Genomic DNA, 15,804 nt, shown 5'->3' with positions numbered 1-15,804 from the left:
CAAGGTATATGAAGAGGCAGAGGGGAGTACTATAGCACAATTTTATGAGGAACAGACAGAGCCAGCTAAAAAGTCTTGTTACTTGCTCAAAACCTGAAAATCCTGGCTTTTGCCTGTTCAGCAGCATTTTTGCTCTTAACTTTTGTAATACAAACAAAAATGGGAGCCATGAGATACTATTTTCACTGTTCTTGAAATTAGTTTTGAGCTGCACTAGTGGCAATGGCATACTTTTATCTTTTTAAAGGCACAGAAATGAGATGAGAAGCACAGTTAAGATGGAAGATTGTCCAGTATGATCATCCTGTTCCTAGACTCTCTACATTGAACAAGGAATAATGCTAGTCATAGTATATTTCCTTGGATTAAAAATTTGGCACATTCAACAAATAACTATATGGGTAGCCTGTATGGTCCAATCATCTACTGTAATTTAAAAATTACTTAATACGTGACCTAACAATTCTGTGATTGTATCTCATTCTCCTATCCCTGCTGCTAAGAAGCTGAAGTCCTTTCACAGAAGAGAGGTTGATAATCCTCTTTTCTTGCTAATTAGTTATCCCACCAAAAATATTCTTTTTTGGATTGAATTGTTCCAGATTTGGTGAGAGATGAGTCATTCTGCAAGCCTGTCTCTTCATCAAAGATGAACATGTTCCAGACTGGAGCATGTGTCTGTGTGCTAAGGGGAAAATAAAAGCTCAATGTGGAGACTGTCTCACAAGGATTTCTGTCACAGTTTGCTTGATGAAAATAATTCAGGTTTTTTGACAAAGGTTGAGCTCAAATTAGGAGATCTGTAGTGACCCTATGTAGAATGTAATTCTAGGACAACATACCAATTCTTGTGCTTTAAAATCCCAGTACATAGATGTAGTGCAAGAGGTAATTCTTACATTGCAATTACTTCCAAAGTTCTTAATGTTTTCTTTCTGAAGATTTCTGACAAAGTTTGTTTAACTAGAAGTTGCACTATATAATGTGTGTGTCTTTTTTTTCCAGTTTATTGAGAGAACATTCGATTGATGGCACTGGCTGGGCTCCAACTAGAACATTAAAGGTATTATTTCCTTTTAGATACATACATCAAACAAGGTATATCTTCTAAAATACTACTGTGGACTTGCAAAGAGACAGATAATGCAGTTTGCTCTAGAAACAATTGAATTTTTTGTCTTTGAACAAGTGTTGGTGACAACACTGAAACAAGTACAGTGCCAACTGATTATAGAAATGATTGCTTGTTTTGGCACAGCTGCACATAATCTTTTATCAGTCAAAGCAGTATTTGTAGAATGGTATGACTGCAGGTGACCCTGAGAAACCATGCAGTAAGGGTGGTCTGCTTTTTACCCAGGCAACAAATACAAGAGCATGATGGTGAGCAGGACTAACAGTAATCCATGAACCTTGTAATTTCTATTGTGTTGATATTCCTGACACAGCAATAGTCTGTCTTCCCTTCAGGCCCCCAAGGTCCTCTGAGTAGAGGAACTTGGAAAAGTGAAAGGCTAGTTGCATTTGGGAGAAACACCATGTGGAACAGAATCAAATGTAGTTACTGCACTGTCTTGAATTCTGTTTCATCCCATGTTGGAAGGGGGGAGCAGCACGTCTGCGCTTAGTTATTGCATGAAGCAGGGCACTCTTGGCTGTTTTAATCACCCCAGTAGGGAACTAATGACCACTGCCCTTTAACCTTGCCTCAAATGCACTTTACCCCAGTCACTAAAATGTAAGTGAAATCTGGTCCCTGTAAAGTTGCTGGGAGTTGTGCCACTGTGGTTGCAGAATGACTTCAGAGATTGGTCCCACTGCAACTGGGCAGTATTAACAAATTCAGTCATGGTTCTTGCATGAAATAATCTCACTGAGATTGTTGTGAAGCACATGCACTTCAACATAGTGACTGCTCTTGTCATGCTACAGGAAGCAGTCAATTGCCCATTTACTGCTACATGACTGTGCTGCCAGAAGAGTCTTGCAGAACACTGAGCAATAATCTCCCTTTTGCTTTTACCAGAAACTCTGCCAGAACTGGTTCTTAAAGAACATTAGCTACATTAGGTAGGTTAAGGGTACACATGTCAGGTGTTTGTTCCTTTTCAAAACACAAATTGAAAATGAGTTTTGTCTAATATTTGATTTCCTTTTTGCACTGTGAATCACATCTGTGACTTTCTTCATCTGTAAAATCTCTTCATGTGCATCTGACTTCTGGAAAGTGAAGTAGAATCAACGTGTGTATTTTCTTAAACACCCTTTCCCTATTTTTTTCTTTCCATCGGCTAGTATGATTTTGATTTGTCCTTTGTGTGTGCTTTCATATTGGGTTAACTCAAGACAGACACTGACTGGGTAATTAACTAGCTCTGTTTCTGTCCCTGTATTTCATTCCCAGAGAAAGTTTTTGGACTACAAGTTTTAAGCTTCAGCTATTAGAAAATTAGTATACCAATATTGCAAGCGGACAAGAATGTACATATATTTTTATTGCTGCCCTAGCTTTGTTCATGGTATCTTTCTTACAGAGATTAAAATACTGCTACATGTTAGGACTACGGGTGAGAGTAACTTGACCGTGAACTCTACTTCCTGTCCTCAGTGATGATAGAGGATGTGTATTAATCTTTTCCATTTTATTCTTGCATCAGTTGCTAATTGCCTGTGAGTAACTTCATAGGTTAAACACTCTGGAATCCTCAATACCAGGAGACACGAGCTACTGAATATTGTGCAGCATTTTAGGGTGGTTTTACCTTCAGTAAGGTAGAGGGGACAAGAAGTCCACAACCACAAATGAAAAAAACCAGGAACTTTGTGGGTGTTGAAATTAAAGATTCAGCAAGAGAAAAGGAGATAGCAGTTTAACTTAAAGAAAGAAAAGAACAATCCAGCATCGTTCTTGGAATTTTCCCCCGCCTCCCCCTCATTGGGCATTGAAGCACCACAATTCCAAGCTCACATTTTATACCTTTGTAATTTGGGGTGTCTTTTTGAAAAGTTTTCATTCCTTTACTTTTGGTTGCCAGAGGCTCCACTTTAAATGTGCAGTTTCAGTGAGTGTTCTCTCACTTGTCATGTTGCCACTTCATGATTTGAAGTGTTATTAAAAAATAAGTATCACATGTTGGTCTTAACTTCCAAGTTGTGCCTCTGTAGAAATGTGTTGTTACACTGCACCTCTAGTACAAAAGGAGCTTATAAAAATGTGAGCAGAAACAGCCATTGGGGATGTTGGTAAGCTGCAAGCACTATTGCCTAGTGGTTTTACTTGGGATACAGGTTGTAACTAGATGGTAACTAGCATCAGGAGTGAGTCTGTTCCTTGTCAGAGATACTCTTCATCCATTCCAAGTGTACTCTTTGAGAGGACTCATAAACCTGGGAAAGGTGAGTCTTTTGCAGCCATGGTTCCTCATGTCCATTCTGTCAGGTGCTGTTTCAGGTCTTTGGCTGACTGTCTCCTGTCACGTTTCATGCATGCCTTCCTATGTGTTTTGAAGCTTGATTAGTGTCCAGGTGCTTAGATTGGAGGCTACACATACTTCTGAGATGGAAGATACAGAATTGTGCTGGTTTAATGATGATATGGCCACACAGTCAAGTTGTTCATCAGTGTAAATTAATTGTGGTTAGGTGTGTGTTAACTGTACACCACAGAATTACATGGAATAGTGAGTGACTGGTAGCAAAGGAGAGCCATGAGATGTGACCCACGTTACTTTTATCTCTTAACATGCCACCTTTACCCACTAATCCAGTCTTTCTGAATCCTTTGTTTCCAATATTTGGACACCGTGGTCTGAAGAACCTGTATGTCTCAATAAGCAGAATACACTTGTGAATTTGCGCAGTTATGCTATGGATAGTATCCAATCTTGGCTAGTGATGGACTTGAAAGTCAGTATTTCATATTCCGCTCATCAATAATATGAAGGCAGCCTGGTTTTCTGTAGGAATAGTATCCAAATTTGTCCAACAAAGCACTCTGTAACACTGCTAAAATAGTTAATTTGAGAATGGGTCTGTACTGTGTTTCTGTGACAAAACTTGGCAGGCATTATTAATGCAGCCATTCTGGGTATTCTTGGTGTATCGATTCCAATAGATAACACAAAACCTCCAAAGCCACATACACAAACCAGCTCTGTTGTATGCTGCTGCATGCATTAGTTTTATGTGCTTAACCTTTTAGAAGGCTAGTTTTAGATTGTCTCATCTTCTGTATCCTTGTGGTGGCAGCAAAGCTCTTACATGAAAAAGCCTTCAAAATAAACTCTGTGACTACTTTTTAACTTAAAGTATCAAATGGGTAGAATCTTGAAGAGGCATTTAGGTTTTGCCTTTTAACTATCTGAAATTTTTACAGAGTATTTAGAAGATTTAAATTTTATCTGATAAATTGTGTTTTAAGTATAGAGAATTCTTAATGAGGGGGAAAACCTAACTCAATTTCGTTTTCTAGCATTTTGTTCCACTGTATTATCTCATCCATGACTTGAGTTTTCCTTAAGTTACCAAGTGCTGAGCGTTATCTCTTTTCCATGTGACTACTTCCTGCTACTGAATGTGTTTCCATAGACCACTGCAAAAAGCAACCTGTGTACTAGTGAAGGCACTAAAGAATGTGTTATTTCTGAATTCCTTTATCAGATACTTTCTAAATTGGGTTATGAAGACAGTTGGGCTTTAACCCTGAAACAGATCATTGGTAGGTTAATGTTTTTAAACAATCCATATATACTTTTTTAATCACCATTGATGCGATTGTAAACATTTTCTTTGTTCATAAAAACACTCCAGAATCCTAAATGCTTAGATGACTTCTGCTAGCAGTTTGGTCCACAGACAATGGATTGTGTGAAAAATGATGCAGTGTTCTCTAAGTGATATTTGTGTAATCTTTCACTACTTTATAGCTAGTTATGAGTTAGCGACAGGAGCCCTCAGTTTTCATTCTGTTATGTTCTACATCATTTTATTGCATACTTGTTTCTTCTCTAAAACAGAGTATTAATCAGGCTGAGGACAGAAGTTTTTCTGGACTTCTGCTTGGACTGTCTGAACTTGCTTTTCTGCTTTCATGTTTGATGGTCAAACTTCAAGTTGTCCAGGCAGAAAGCAAATAGATGGTTTCAATTCCACTCTGTTCTCAATTTTTTTATGTCACTGGAGATACCAGCTTTTAAATACCTGGTATGAAATAACCCTGTTGCTGTTGCTCTGATACCTTGCTGCTTCCCCCACAATAATTCCAATTTCAAACTCAAAAGTGCTTCAGTAGCTCCTGTTAGTCCTCAAAATGCACTTCCTTGGACCTTATTTGCCATGAGTATCATCTGCCTAGTTAAGATAGGCCTCCCTAGTATTCATCAGGTTTCTCGAAAATGCTTGTTTTCACTTTGCTTTAGAATTATCTTGGGTGATTGATTTTAAAAAATAAAGGAAGTGGATCTGTGTATTGTGATTGCCTAATTGGTTCTAAAAGTCAAGCTGTTCCTTCTGCAATTATGGCTAACAAACTACAGCTGGAAATTGGTCAGTGACTGATTTATGAACCATAAAAATAATCAGAGCACACTTGTGCAACTCTGCTGACTGACTGTGGAGGGTTGAGTATAGTAATGTTAAAACCAGTCTTTTAGAAATATATGCTGAATGTTCACAGGGAATATTTGGTTGGGGTTTTTTTTGTAACTGTTCTGGTAGAACTACAGTTGGTCTCAGTTAATTGGAGAACTATTTTTTATTTTCATGTTTACTGGTAGGATGCATATGCATTTCATTTCTTTGTTGAGATATTTTAAAGAGCTGGTTTTTGTCACTTTTGTGTTAGTGCTGTCAGGAGAGACAAGAACAGGAATAAGAAACATCAAGGTAGTTTTAAAACTATAGATACGCTGACAGCTTTTTATACCCATCTATAGGACAATATTTTTTCAGGAATTCCTTTCCTGTGACTTCAGATACTATGTTATCTAATCTAAAAGGAATTAAGACTTGTTTGCAATAAACTTGCATTTTTGAGTTTATCATTAAGACGCTTGCTTATTTAATTATTGTTTAATACTGAATGAGAAAGTATGCCCTGTTGGCACTGATTCTGCTGTGGTCTTAGGGCAGTAAAATTACTGTATTTTAAATCGTGCAAATATCAAACTGTCATCTCTGAGAAATAAATCAGACTGTCTTGACTTAATTTTTCTGGTTACTTTAACCTCAGTGTTTAAGCATAAACTTGAGTAGTTTTGAAAGCTTTGGTATAAGCACAAAACTTTCATCCGCCATCTTAATGAAAATAGGTGGTCTGCTGTCAAAATTAAATGTTATTAGCGTAGAGGGGTATTTTAAATAGAAAATAACTGTATCTGTCTTCAGGATGAAGGGAAGAAAGTAAACCTGTATGTTCTCTGTCATTCTCATAAATTCTTGCTGCTGATACTGTTTTTCTCAGCCAGCATTATGGAAACATTGTTCTGCTATTTATTCAAGTCCAATATTTGAATGGCTCTTTGTATTGTATGTAGAAATGTCAAAGCATGTGCTTGTAAAAGCTGACTTCCTGGGTGGAATGTGTTTGTCCCCTATACTGGTAAACTAAGGAGAGAATCGTGACAAGAAGAAAGCTAAAGGCTTCACGGCAGTGGCAAAGAGCACAGATGTCAGCTCTTACAGTGCATGAGAAGTTACTGGGATGTCAACCATAGGTTAGCAAGGAGACTCTTGATCTTATGAGTTTCACATCTGTCTCCTGAGATCATCTTGGTCGTGATCACCAAGGCTACAAAACCGAGCACGCAAGAAATTGTGTTGATTGTAAGGGGGAAGATGGGCTCTGTCAAGGTGTATGCTGCCTCCTGGTACAGACCAGTATAGAGCCTCTGAGCACTGGGAAGAAACAGATTGCCCTGTGTGGGGTTGCAACTGCTCACTGCATGCAGGTTTCAAATACTGCACTGAGCAGACAAATGCCTGTTTTTTCAGGTGGTGTGTCTTCACCTGTCTTCTCTGGTACCATACAGAAGTTGGCAATGTGTTTGTGCCCTGCACTATTTCCTGCTGAAGACTTTCTACCACCTTATTCCTTCTTGTGCTGTGTCCAAGAGGCATGGTGGCCCCTGTCACCCAAACCTGCTCCCCACCCAGAGCACTGTTCAGCACAGTGGGAAGGTGAACTTGTTTCTGCGTCCACAGCAGCTTTTCCAGAAGGACACCCTGAATGAGCTGACAGCCAGACATGAGGGCTTTCTTTTCTCTCAGGAGCAAGACATGAAGAATAACTTCCTTGGGAGTCCTCGTCTCCTCAGCTTGGCTGGCTGTAGGTTTTATTGGTGACTTTCCAGCTGAAACACTGTTGAAAGGAGGTCTGTACCTGCTCACCTTTCAGTACTCCTGGGATCACACCCAGCCCATCCTCTTGATGATGATCTTCTTCAAAAGAAGCTTATCAGGAGTAGTCAGCATGGATTCACCAGAGGGTTGTGATCAGTGGTGCAGTCTAGCTGGAGACCTGTAGCCAGTGGTGGTCCTGAGGTGTCAGTACTGGGTACAGTCCTGTTCAACTTCTGCATCAGTGACCTGCATGAAGGGACAGAGGGTACCCTCAGCAAGTTTGCTGGTGATATAAAACTGGGAGGAGTGGCCAATACACCAGAAGGCTGCAGTGCTGTTCAGCGAGACGTGGACAGGCTGGAGAGTTGTGTGGAGAGGAACCTAATAAAGTTCAACCAAGGCAACTGTAAGGTCCTGCACCTGGGGAGGAACAACCCCAGGTGCCAGCACAGACGAGGGCTTGACCTGCTGGAGGGCAGCTCTGCGGAGAAGGACCTGGGAGTGCTGGTGCCCAGCACATGGTGCAGTGCCCGGGGGGCCAGGAAGGCCCATGGCACCCTGGGGTACATGAGGAGGAGCATGGCCAGCACGTTGAGGGAGGTGATCTCCCCTTCTATTCTGCCCTAGTGAGGCTGTATCTGGAGTGCTCTGTCCAGTTCTGGGCTTTGCAGTTCAAGAGACAGGGAACATCTGTAGGTGAACCTGCTTTAGCAGGAGGGTCAGGCTAGATGATCTCCAGAACCCTAACCATTCTGTGATTTGCAAAGCTGCCTTTCTCACATGCAGAGAGAGCGCATTTTAACTAGAGGTCCTGCTCTGTGTATTGATCTCAAGGTGGCTTCTAGGACCACATAGCACAATGTCTCCTGCTGCCAGTATCTTTATTCTCTCCCCGGCTCAACAAAGTGAGTAACAAAACAAAACACAAACTTGCAAGCAAATAGCTTTAGGTAAAGGCTGCCACCACCACAGGGACCTGTACCTGTAGCTTAACAGAAACAGGCCAGTGCAAATGTTTAGTCTTATCCTTTATTCCCTGAAGACATTCTTTATTTGCTGAAAGTGTGAGGTGAGTGCTCTGTGGGTCTTGATCAAAAGAATCTGTGAAGGAGAGAAAAGCAAGCCTCTTGGCCATTGCATGTCCCTGAAGGTATGGGCACTGATCTGCTGCATACTGCTTTATATCACAAATAAAGGTGGATTCCTTCAAAGCTATGCTATGTTCTTGCCAGCACAGCAGGAGTAGAACCTACAGTGCTGCTGCTGAAAGACCATTTTCTCTCTTTTAAATACATACATATGTGTATTACATATAATACTTCTAACCTCTTTCTGCTGAAAGCCTTACTCCCTGGCCACCTTAGAGATGCATACAGAAAAGTGGGATGCTTTTGAAATCAGATGTAGGAGAAGTGTAAGGGGGTTGCTCATGCTAGCTGGGATGAAGAGCAGGCTATTGGGTATCCCTGGATGTGTCCTTGAAGGGATATTCTGCAGAATAGGAGGAATATGCTTAAGGTATCTTTTTCTCCAGATTCTTCTGTGGAGTGATCTTAGGGCATGGATAACTAACAAGCAAGAAGCTTTATCATGTGCTTCCAACTAAGACTGTTTCAGATCTTCTCTAATGAGATGGCTCACATCACCCTCCCCAAACTGCAGTTGTCCTGAGGCTTGAGAGCAGAGGCTTCCTCTTTAATGTACTGTGACTGTCCTCTGATTTTCCTGATTTTTCTTGGCCGTTGTGAGATCACCCACTGCCTGTTACTGACACTGGGTCCTGGTGCTCAAAAAGCTTTGGATCCTCTCGCAATTCAGATTTACACTGTCCCTTTCTCAGTGCCTAAACTGCATGCTGCCTCGTGTTTTCTGGGATACTGGCAGGGAATCAGCATTGCAGAAGATGGCACAAGGGACACAGTGAAACACTAGGCTATAAATAAAGAAGAAATTGTATCTTAGCAAGAGACTAGGGAGTGGCAGAAGGGAGAGGCAGGTACAGAAGAGAAGTTTTGATCCAGTAAATGGGTAGATGAGGAAGGATAAGAGTCACAACCATTTTAGAGCTGATGTTTGTCAGCAAATGTGAAAAGACACACACCTTTTGTCCTTTTTTTTTTTGTAATGTAAGAAGTACTTAGGGGTATTAGGAGTTCCTAGTGATTCAAGGCCTTCCTTTCGGTATGGTTTGGAGCATGGTGTCCCTGTTGTTGCTCCGGATCTCTACATCCCTGCCTGGTGCTGGAGCCTGTGTGGTATGCATCTGCAGCAGGAGTTTGGCCTGACTTTACCCAGAAGTTTACTTCATACACACCACAACTGCTCTGACCCCACTGACAGTGGGGACAGGAGGACATCCTTTTTCAAGGTGGCACTGCTGCTCTGAACCAAACATGGACTTTCTCAGCGGTGCTGAGCAAGCACCTGGCCCTGGGGCAGTTCTTGTGGGGGCTGGGCCATCCATCACTGCTCTGTTCAGCACCAGGGACTGGGGAGGGCCTGGGTGTGTTCAGCAAAAACCAAATTGCAAGGGAGATCTAGCTGTCACAGTCGACAGTGTTTCTGACTGTCTTTGCTGATCACAATTTAGGTAAGTAATCCTGCAGTTGCAAGAAGTACGGCTTTATCACAAGGTACCTTTCAATGGTACAAGTCTCCCTCTGTAAAGGAAGTCATCTAAAGAAAAGCACAGTGCAGAAGTTTTATATTTCTTCAATACTTTTTGCTTGCTAAAGCACTTATGTCTGTTCTTACTGCTTTCATTTCTTTGCCTTTCTTCTCCACCTCTAAAAATTGAATAAGCAGCAGACAAAAAAATCTTCAGACCCAGTATATGGTAAAGAGTAGTTATAAGCCACTGAATACAATCTTCTATGTAGATCTGACATTATTCTGTTTTTCTGAAAATAAGGTCAGGAAAATTTTCTGCAGGGATGTATTGTGTGGTATTTTCATTTTATAAATCGGCTTTATCAGTTTTGTAGAAGTGATTTATTTCTTTTCCCTTCTGTGCATGCCCAGGCTGATGAAACTACTTACACAAATCAATGTCTTGTAATAACCTCTGCCTCATAAGAGTTGCAAAATTTTTCTTTCCCTCTCTCTTTAGTGGCTTCTGGAAAAGCTAAATCTTTGTTTTAAATACAGTAGCTGTTATTACTAGCACACTTTTTAAAGAGTGATTCAGTAGAACAGTGCAGTATATTAGTAAGTTTAATTAAACCACGCTTGTTTTCCCTGAATTGTTGCTTTCTGAATATGCAATTTGTGACAACCTTAATCAATTGAGTAGTCTGTTCTCTGGAGGGTGATCACTTTGGTGTTCGTGATCACTGTAGTGTAGTTCATTAAGAAGCTATCACAGAATTCCCCAGGGAACAATTTATAAAAGATTATCTGCTTGCTCTGAAATAACCTTAAGGACATATGTCAAGGAGTCAGTAACAAAAGTAAGGGATTTTAGATGAGTGCTCCTGCATACTTGGCAATTCACAACTGTCTTGGTCTGGGAGAGGAACAGGCTATAATTGTTCCTGAGTTTTTTCCTCTAGTATGTTTGAGCACAGAAGAAATCGTTTTCCAGCCTTCCTCCTTTTTTTGTGTTTGCTAACTGGAGCAGTTCATGCCATTTAAATTACCCAAAGCCCTCTAAGTAAGATACAGTTGTTGTGTTTGGGTGGGAAGCATAAGCTGGGATTACAGGCACATGAGAATTGAGATGGCCTTTGTGGGTGATTAAAGAAAGCTGAAGTTCTCTTCACCTTATTCTAGGTGGAAATGGTGCTTTACTTGCTACAGCAATTTTGCAAGATACTGTAGCAGTTTTATATACAGGATTAGAGAGGAAATGTGAAAGAGAATATCTTATTTGGGAGAAGACTGGGTAGGAGGGAAGCAGGTTTTTTGTAAGCTAAGAAGTGCCCACCATTTCTGGCATGAAAACAAACTTCTATTTTAACCCTTTGGACCAGTGGTAAGTTTTGTGCAGTCAGTTACAGTGTAGTGGTTGCAGACAGCTGGTTTACTGCATTAGGGGAAATCAGAGATGTTTGTGGAGGCACGTTGAGGCAGAAAGAAGTCCAGCAGAGCCTGGGGAATGTGAGGCTGCAATGAAGAGAGAAAGAAACTGGGCTTATTTGTGAGAGATGGCAGAAGAAGGTGGATGGAAGTGGAAAAGCATTCTGAGCTGGTGTGTAGGCAGACAAGACAGCAGAGAGCTGCTTCAAGAGATAGCCATGCAGTGACCTGACCTTCAGCTTGCTGAGTTTTCTGGTGTAATTTCAAGCCCTTTTCCAAACTGCGATGTACAAAGCTGGGTGTTTATTTTATTGGGGTTTCTGTTTCAGTAGAAAAAAAAAATTCCTTTAGGTATCTGCTTGTATAAATGACTGCTGCTCCTTTCATTGATCTGAATGGGTTAAAGTGTATATGAAAAATGGTTTAGCAATGAGCTTTAGTTTAATCAGACTATTAGATGAGAAACGCTTCTTGGATCTCTAAAGAAATGTCTTTGATTGGAAGTTCATTAGCTGCTTTTGTCTGGCTCATTCTCTGCTTAAATTAATGTATTAAATATACTTTGCCTGTTAAAGGAGAATGTTAATTTACAGTTTGCATGTTTACTCTCTCTTCAAAAGAAGTGTTGTGTGGTTGTATTTCCAGACATCGGCAAGCATAGCTAAACACTTGTCTGTGAGATGTTTTCAATGGCATCGCTTTTGTGAAGTGGTTGTGAGGGCTGCCACTTGGGAAGATTTGGTGACTAACTGAATTAGGACACCCTACAAATGCAATGCTTTGAGACTCTCTAGCCTCAGGAGAGGCTATTTCAAAAGCAGTATTTAGGATTTGGATTCATTGCTCTTGAACTTTAAATGTTGCTGCAGTGGTAGATATTTTTTTCCCCTCATTTGTCATACCATAAATAAATCAGTAGGCAGGGTTTTAATGTAAATTCTCACTCAAATGCAGCACAAAAATACTGAAGAATGAAAAGGGGTGATTTATAAAGGGTTATTTAAGTCTGTTGATCTTCTGACTTGCTTGTGTTGACTTCCCCATGCTTGAGCTCACAATGGTGACAGTGCCACAGAGCAGAGTATGTTTCCCTCATACCCTCTTCCACTTACCCACTGTGGATTTAAGCAGGTGCTGCTTTGCTTGGGAACTGGCTCTTTAGTTCAAGCATCATACTTGAATCCTCTGAACTAACATAGTAGTTGTGAATTAAAAACACTCGCATACCTGGGACCTGTAGCTGGCTCGCAAAGGTGTCTAACCTTGTGGGTGATGTCTGTGCCGATGCAAAGCCTCCAGGAGACCAGGGGACAGGGAGAAGGCCTGCCTGGGCACATCTGGAGCAGAAATCAGATAAAGTGGTTTGGGGAATTCTGCAGCCTTTTCTGCAATGTCCATCCTGAGCAGACCATGGTCCTTCGTTACAAAAAATGTAAGAGGTCCTTAGTTTTGCTCTGGGGTTACCCCTAAGTAATGGGTGTGTTTGTACTCTGTAACTTTGATGTTAAGTGTGTAGAAGAAAGTAGAGAAGAAGCAGCATTGTAAAAGAAACAGCCTTGTCAGGTGTTCACCATGTGAACAGGCAGATCCCTGTGTCTGGTTCCCCTTTTGCAAGTAGATTTTGTCATTGAAGTGGAGCAGCATAAAAGTGTGCATTATTAACATTTCAAGGCGACATCTGCCCTGCTCCTATGCATGAAGATAACTTTTTAAAAGTCTTGTATGTAGGGTTAGCTTCCTGTTTTCAGAGTATTTAAGCCAGAAGTTCAGTAAATGTTTGAAGCCAAGGATGCTGCTTTATTACATTAAAAGAAAACAGTATTTTTTAAACTATTAAATCTGACAGGATCTTTTGATGGCTTGCAAGTCCTTTTGGTTCGTCAGGGAAATGTGAAGCAAGCATTCAGGCAAGTGTTTATTGGCACACAGCAAGCAGCCATAATACAAAGTGATTATTTTTGCAGTGCAACAGTGTCAAGTTTTTCAGACCTGAAATACTTGCTTCGCTCTTCCTCATCTGTTCCTTCCCACTTCTCTGTTTCAATGTTCTAGATTTAAATCCAGGCTAGCCTCAAACTCATTAGAAAAAGTGTTGCTTTCTGGTAGTAATTTAGCATTATTTTTCATGGAGCTATGCAAGGATATAAAATGAATCCTGCAAAATCGTAAAGCTTGAATGGGTGGAAACATCAGAAACAATATTAAGAATTTCACACATAAGTTATTCAGTAATAATAATCCCTTTATAGTTTTTGATGTCTGGAATGGCTGTGAAAATAAACAGCACTCTGAAAACTCACAGCCTTACAGGGGTTTTTGCTAGGGTTTTTTTGTGTGCGTATTTTTTTATGGAACTCTGTGCAAAGCCAGCCTGAATGAGTCAAGTGTCCCATCAGCAAATGAGAATTTGGGAGCAATTCAGGTAAATTTCAAAAGCAGGTGTTTACAGAATGGGAAAATAGTTAATATAATTTACATTTCTGTTTAGAGTCGCAACATTTACTTGCGTAAGGTATGGCTCAGCAGCAGCTCTTTTGTCTGGAAAGACAATCTGCAAGTGTCCTGGTGGGGAGGCTCTGGGAGACTGGGGGCTTCAGCTCTGTTAAATGTAAAGAGAAGGTGAGCTCTTCAGGATTTCAACATCCATGTGATTGAGTTGCTCTTTTGTTTGTTTCTTTTTAGCCATGCTGGTTAAGTGGTTGGAACAGCTGTGAACAGTTTGCAACCCTGTGAACGCGGTTTTGGTATTCAGGCAGGATTTAGAAGTGGACAGACCCCAGTGTCCTAGTGTGAGCTCCTTATACCTCTTCAGGATTTCTTTAAATCTAGGTATTGTAATTCTGCATCACGTTATCCAGCTAGTCTGCTGTCACATGGTGTAGATTGAAGGTGACCCTTATAAAGTTAATTTATTCCTGCTTCTTTGAGTGGAAGAAAGCAAATTGCTGTGCTTTAGTAAGGTCCCATTATCCAAGGTTGTGGGAAACACACAGTAGGTTAAAATTGAGTGCAAGAAATTCTCAACACCCCCAAGACACTCACTTTGCTTCCCTGAAGGACAGTACAGCCTTTGAGGGCAGCAGTGGGAAGGGGCTTCTGACCTTCAGGGGTCAGAGCTTCTGCTGGGGCAGAGTGGCTGGAGAGGTACTCTCAGCCGTCTGTGGTTACACACCCTACATCAGGCAGTCTTTGGGCTGCATCTGTGCCAGGGGCAGTGTACGTAGCAGAGCAGACTCCGAGGGTGGTGACACCATGGCAGCCTGTGCTGTGCTGTGCACCCTGCTGTGCCTGAATGTGGGAGAGTGAACTGAAAGCTGAGAACTTAATGCCTGTTTCTACTCTCCAGGTTCTTCACACCACTGAAATCCTCCTTTAATCAGCAATTTTGTCTTATTTTTTCTTTAACACCACTGCACTGTACAAATAGTTTATCCCAAGGATTGCTTAGTACAGATTTCCTTAATACCATGCTTTGCTAACCTCTGCTATGCCCAGTTTCTGTGACAGTAGTTGAACAAGCAGAGTACTTAAAGGGTAAAACGATGACTTTCATCCATTACTTGAAATAGTCCATTTTCTCATACGTGCCGAGGAACGGATAGTATAGTCATTTGGGAGTGAGGATGACTGCTCTGCACTGTAGTCTTAAAATGTACAGATAACTGTAATTCTTACGTGTCTTAAGTATATCCTTTTTTGCTGTTTGTGTGGCTGTACTGCCATTGAAGGTGGTGAGCGCATTTGGAAAAGTTGCTGGTTTTGCCACACCTGATGGTTTCAGAAGCACAGTTAGGAGGAGGTGCTGAATCTGAAAACGCTGTCTGACAATATCAACTTTGCTGGGCAGATTAATGTTATTAAAGGCGGATAAACTGAGTAGGTTATTTGAGCCAGAGCAGAAGAAAATTGGATCGTGAGAGGTTGTTGTCCAGATAATGCTGACATTGTATCTTTTTCAATTAAGACATAATTGGATAGTATTCTTAAGGAATATTGATTTCTGTGGTCCACCACTCTTAGCAGAGGGCCCAGAACAGGAATCGAGCAGAAACATGTTTGTTTATTGAAGTTCTTTGCTGTGGATAGGAATTTTTTACTTTGAGGCTTTATTGTAAAAGGTACATTTTAGACATAAAACAATTAATGTGCAGCGTTTGTCCCACTAGTAGATATCAGGCAGCGTGGTTTTCATGGGTAGGCAGTCAAACGCTAGGAGGCTGTAAGGGCAGGAGGTGCGATGTTGATCTTTGTCTGGTAGGTGTGAACTCTAGGGCCCAGGCTTCAGTGCGATTTTGCAGTAGGGTAGCTTAGTTAGGTTGCTGCTGAAGAAAATAATCTTTCCTCAACATAGCCCCAGAGTTGGTGGTGGGTGATCCTTCTAGACTTATTTCTGTGATATTTGGATCTCGTTCATTTTCTTAGTCTTTGAAGGTTGGAAATGGACGACGT

The 15,804-nt window shown here is 41.0% G+C and overlaps 1 protein-coding gene across 13 annotated transcripts in view; it reads left to right on the top strand.

The window, feature by feature from the left end:
* Nucleotides 1–15,804, top strand: part of UBE2F (ubiquitin conjugating enzyme E2 F (putative)) — a 90,600-nt gene that overhangs the window by 42,594 nt on the left and 32,202 nt on the right. For all 13 annotated transcript variants that reach the window (XR_003558757.2, XM_027800801.2, XM_055718158.1 and 10 more), the window contains one exon: nucleotides 1,006–1,063. Coding sequence is in view for 12 of the 13 variants with exons in the window: in XM_027800801.2 (XP_027656602.1) it covers nucleotides 1,006–1,063 (58 nt within the window). In the remaining variant the exon portion in view is untranslated. The remainder of the gene's footprint in view (nucleotides 1–1,005; nucleotides 1,064–15,804) is intronic.

The sequence above is a fragment of the Falco cherrug genome, chromosome 8 (assembly GCF_023634085.1).
Source record: "Falco cherrug isolate bFalChe1 chromosome 8, bFalChe1.pri, whole genome shotgun sequence".
In the NCBI taxonomy this organism is placed as follows: Eukaryota; Metazoa; Chordata; class Aves; order Falconiformes; family Falconidae; genus Falco; species Falco cherrug.
This window is presented reverse-complemented; position numbering and strand designations above follow the sequence as displayed.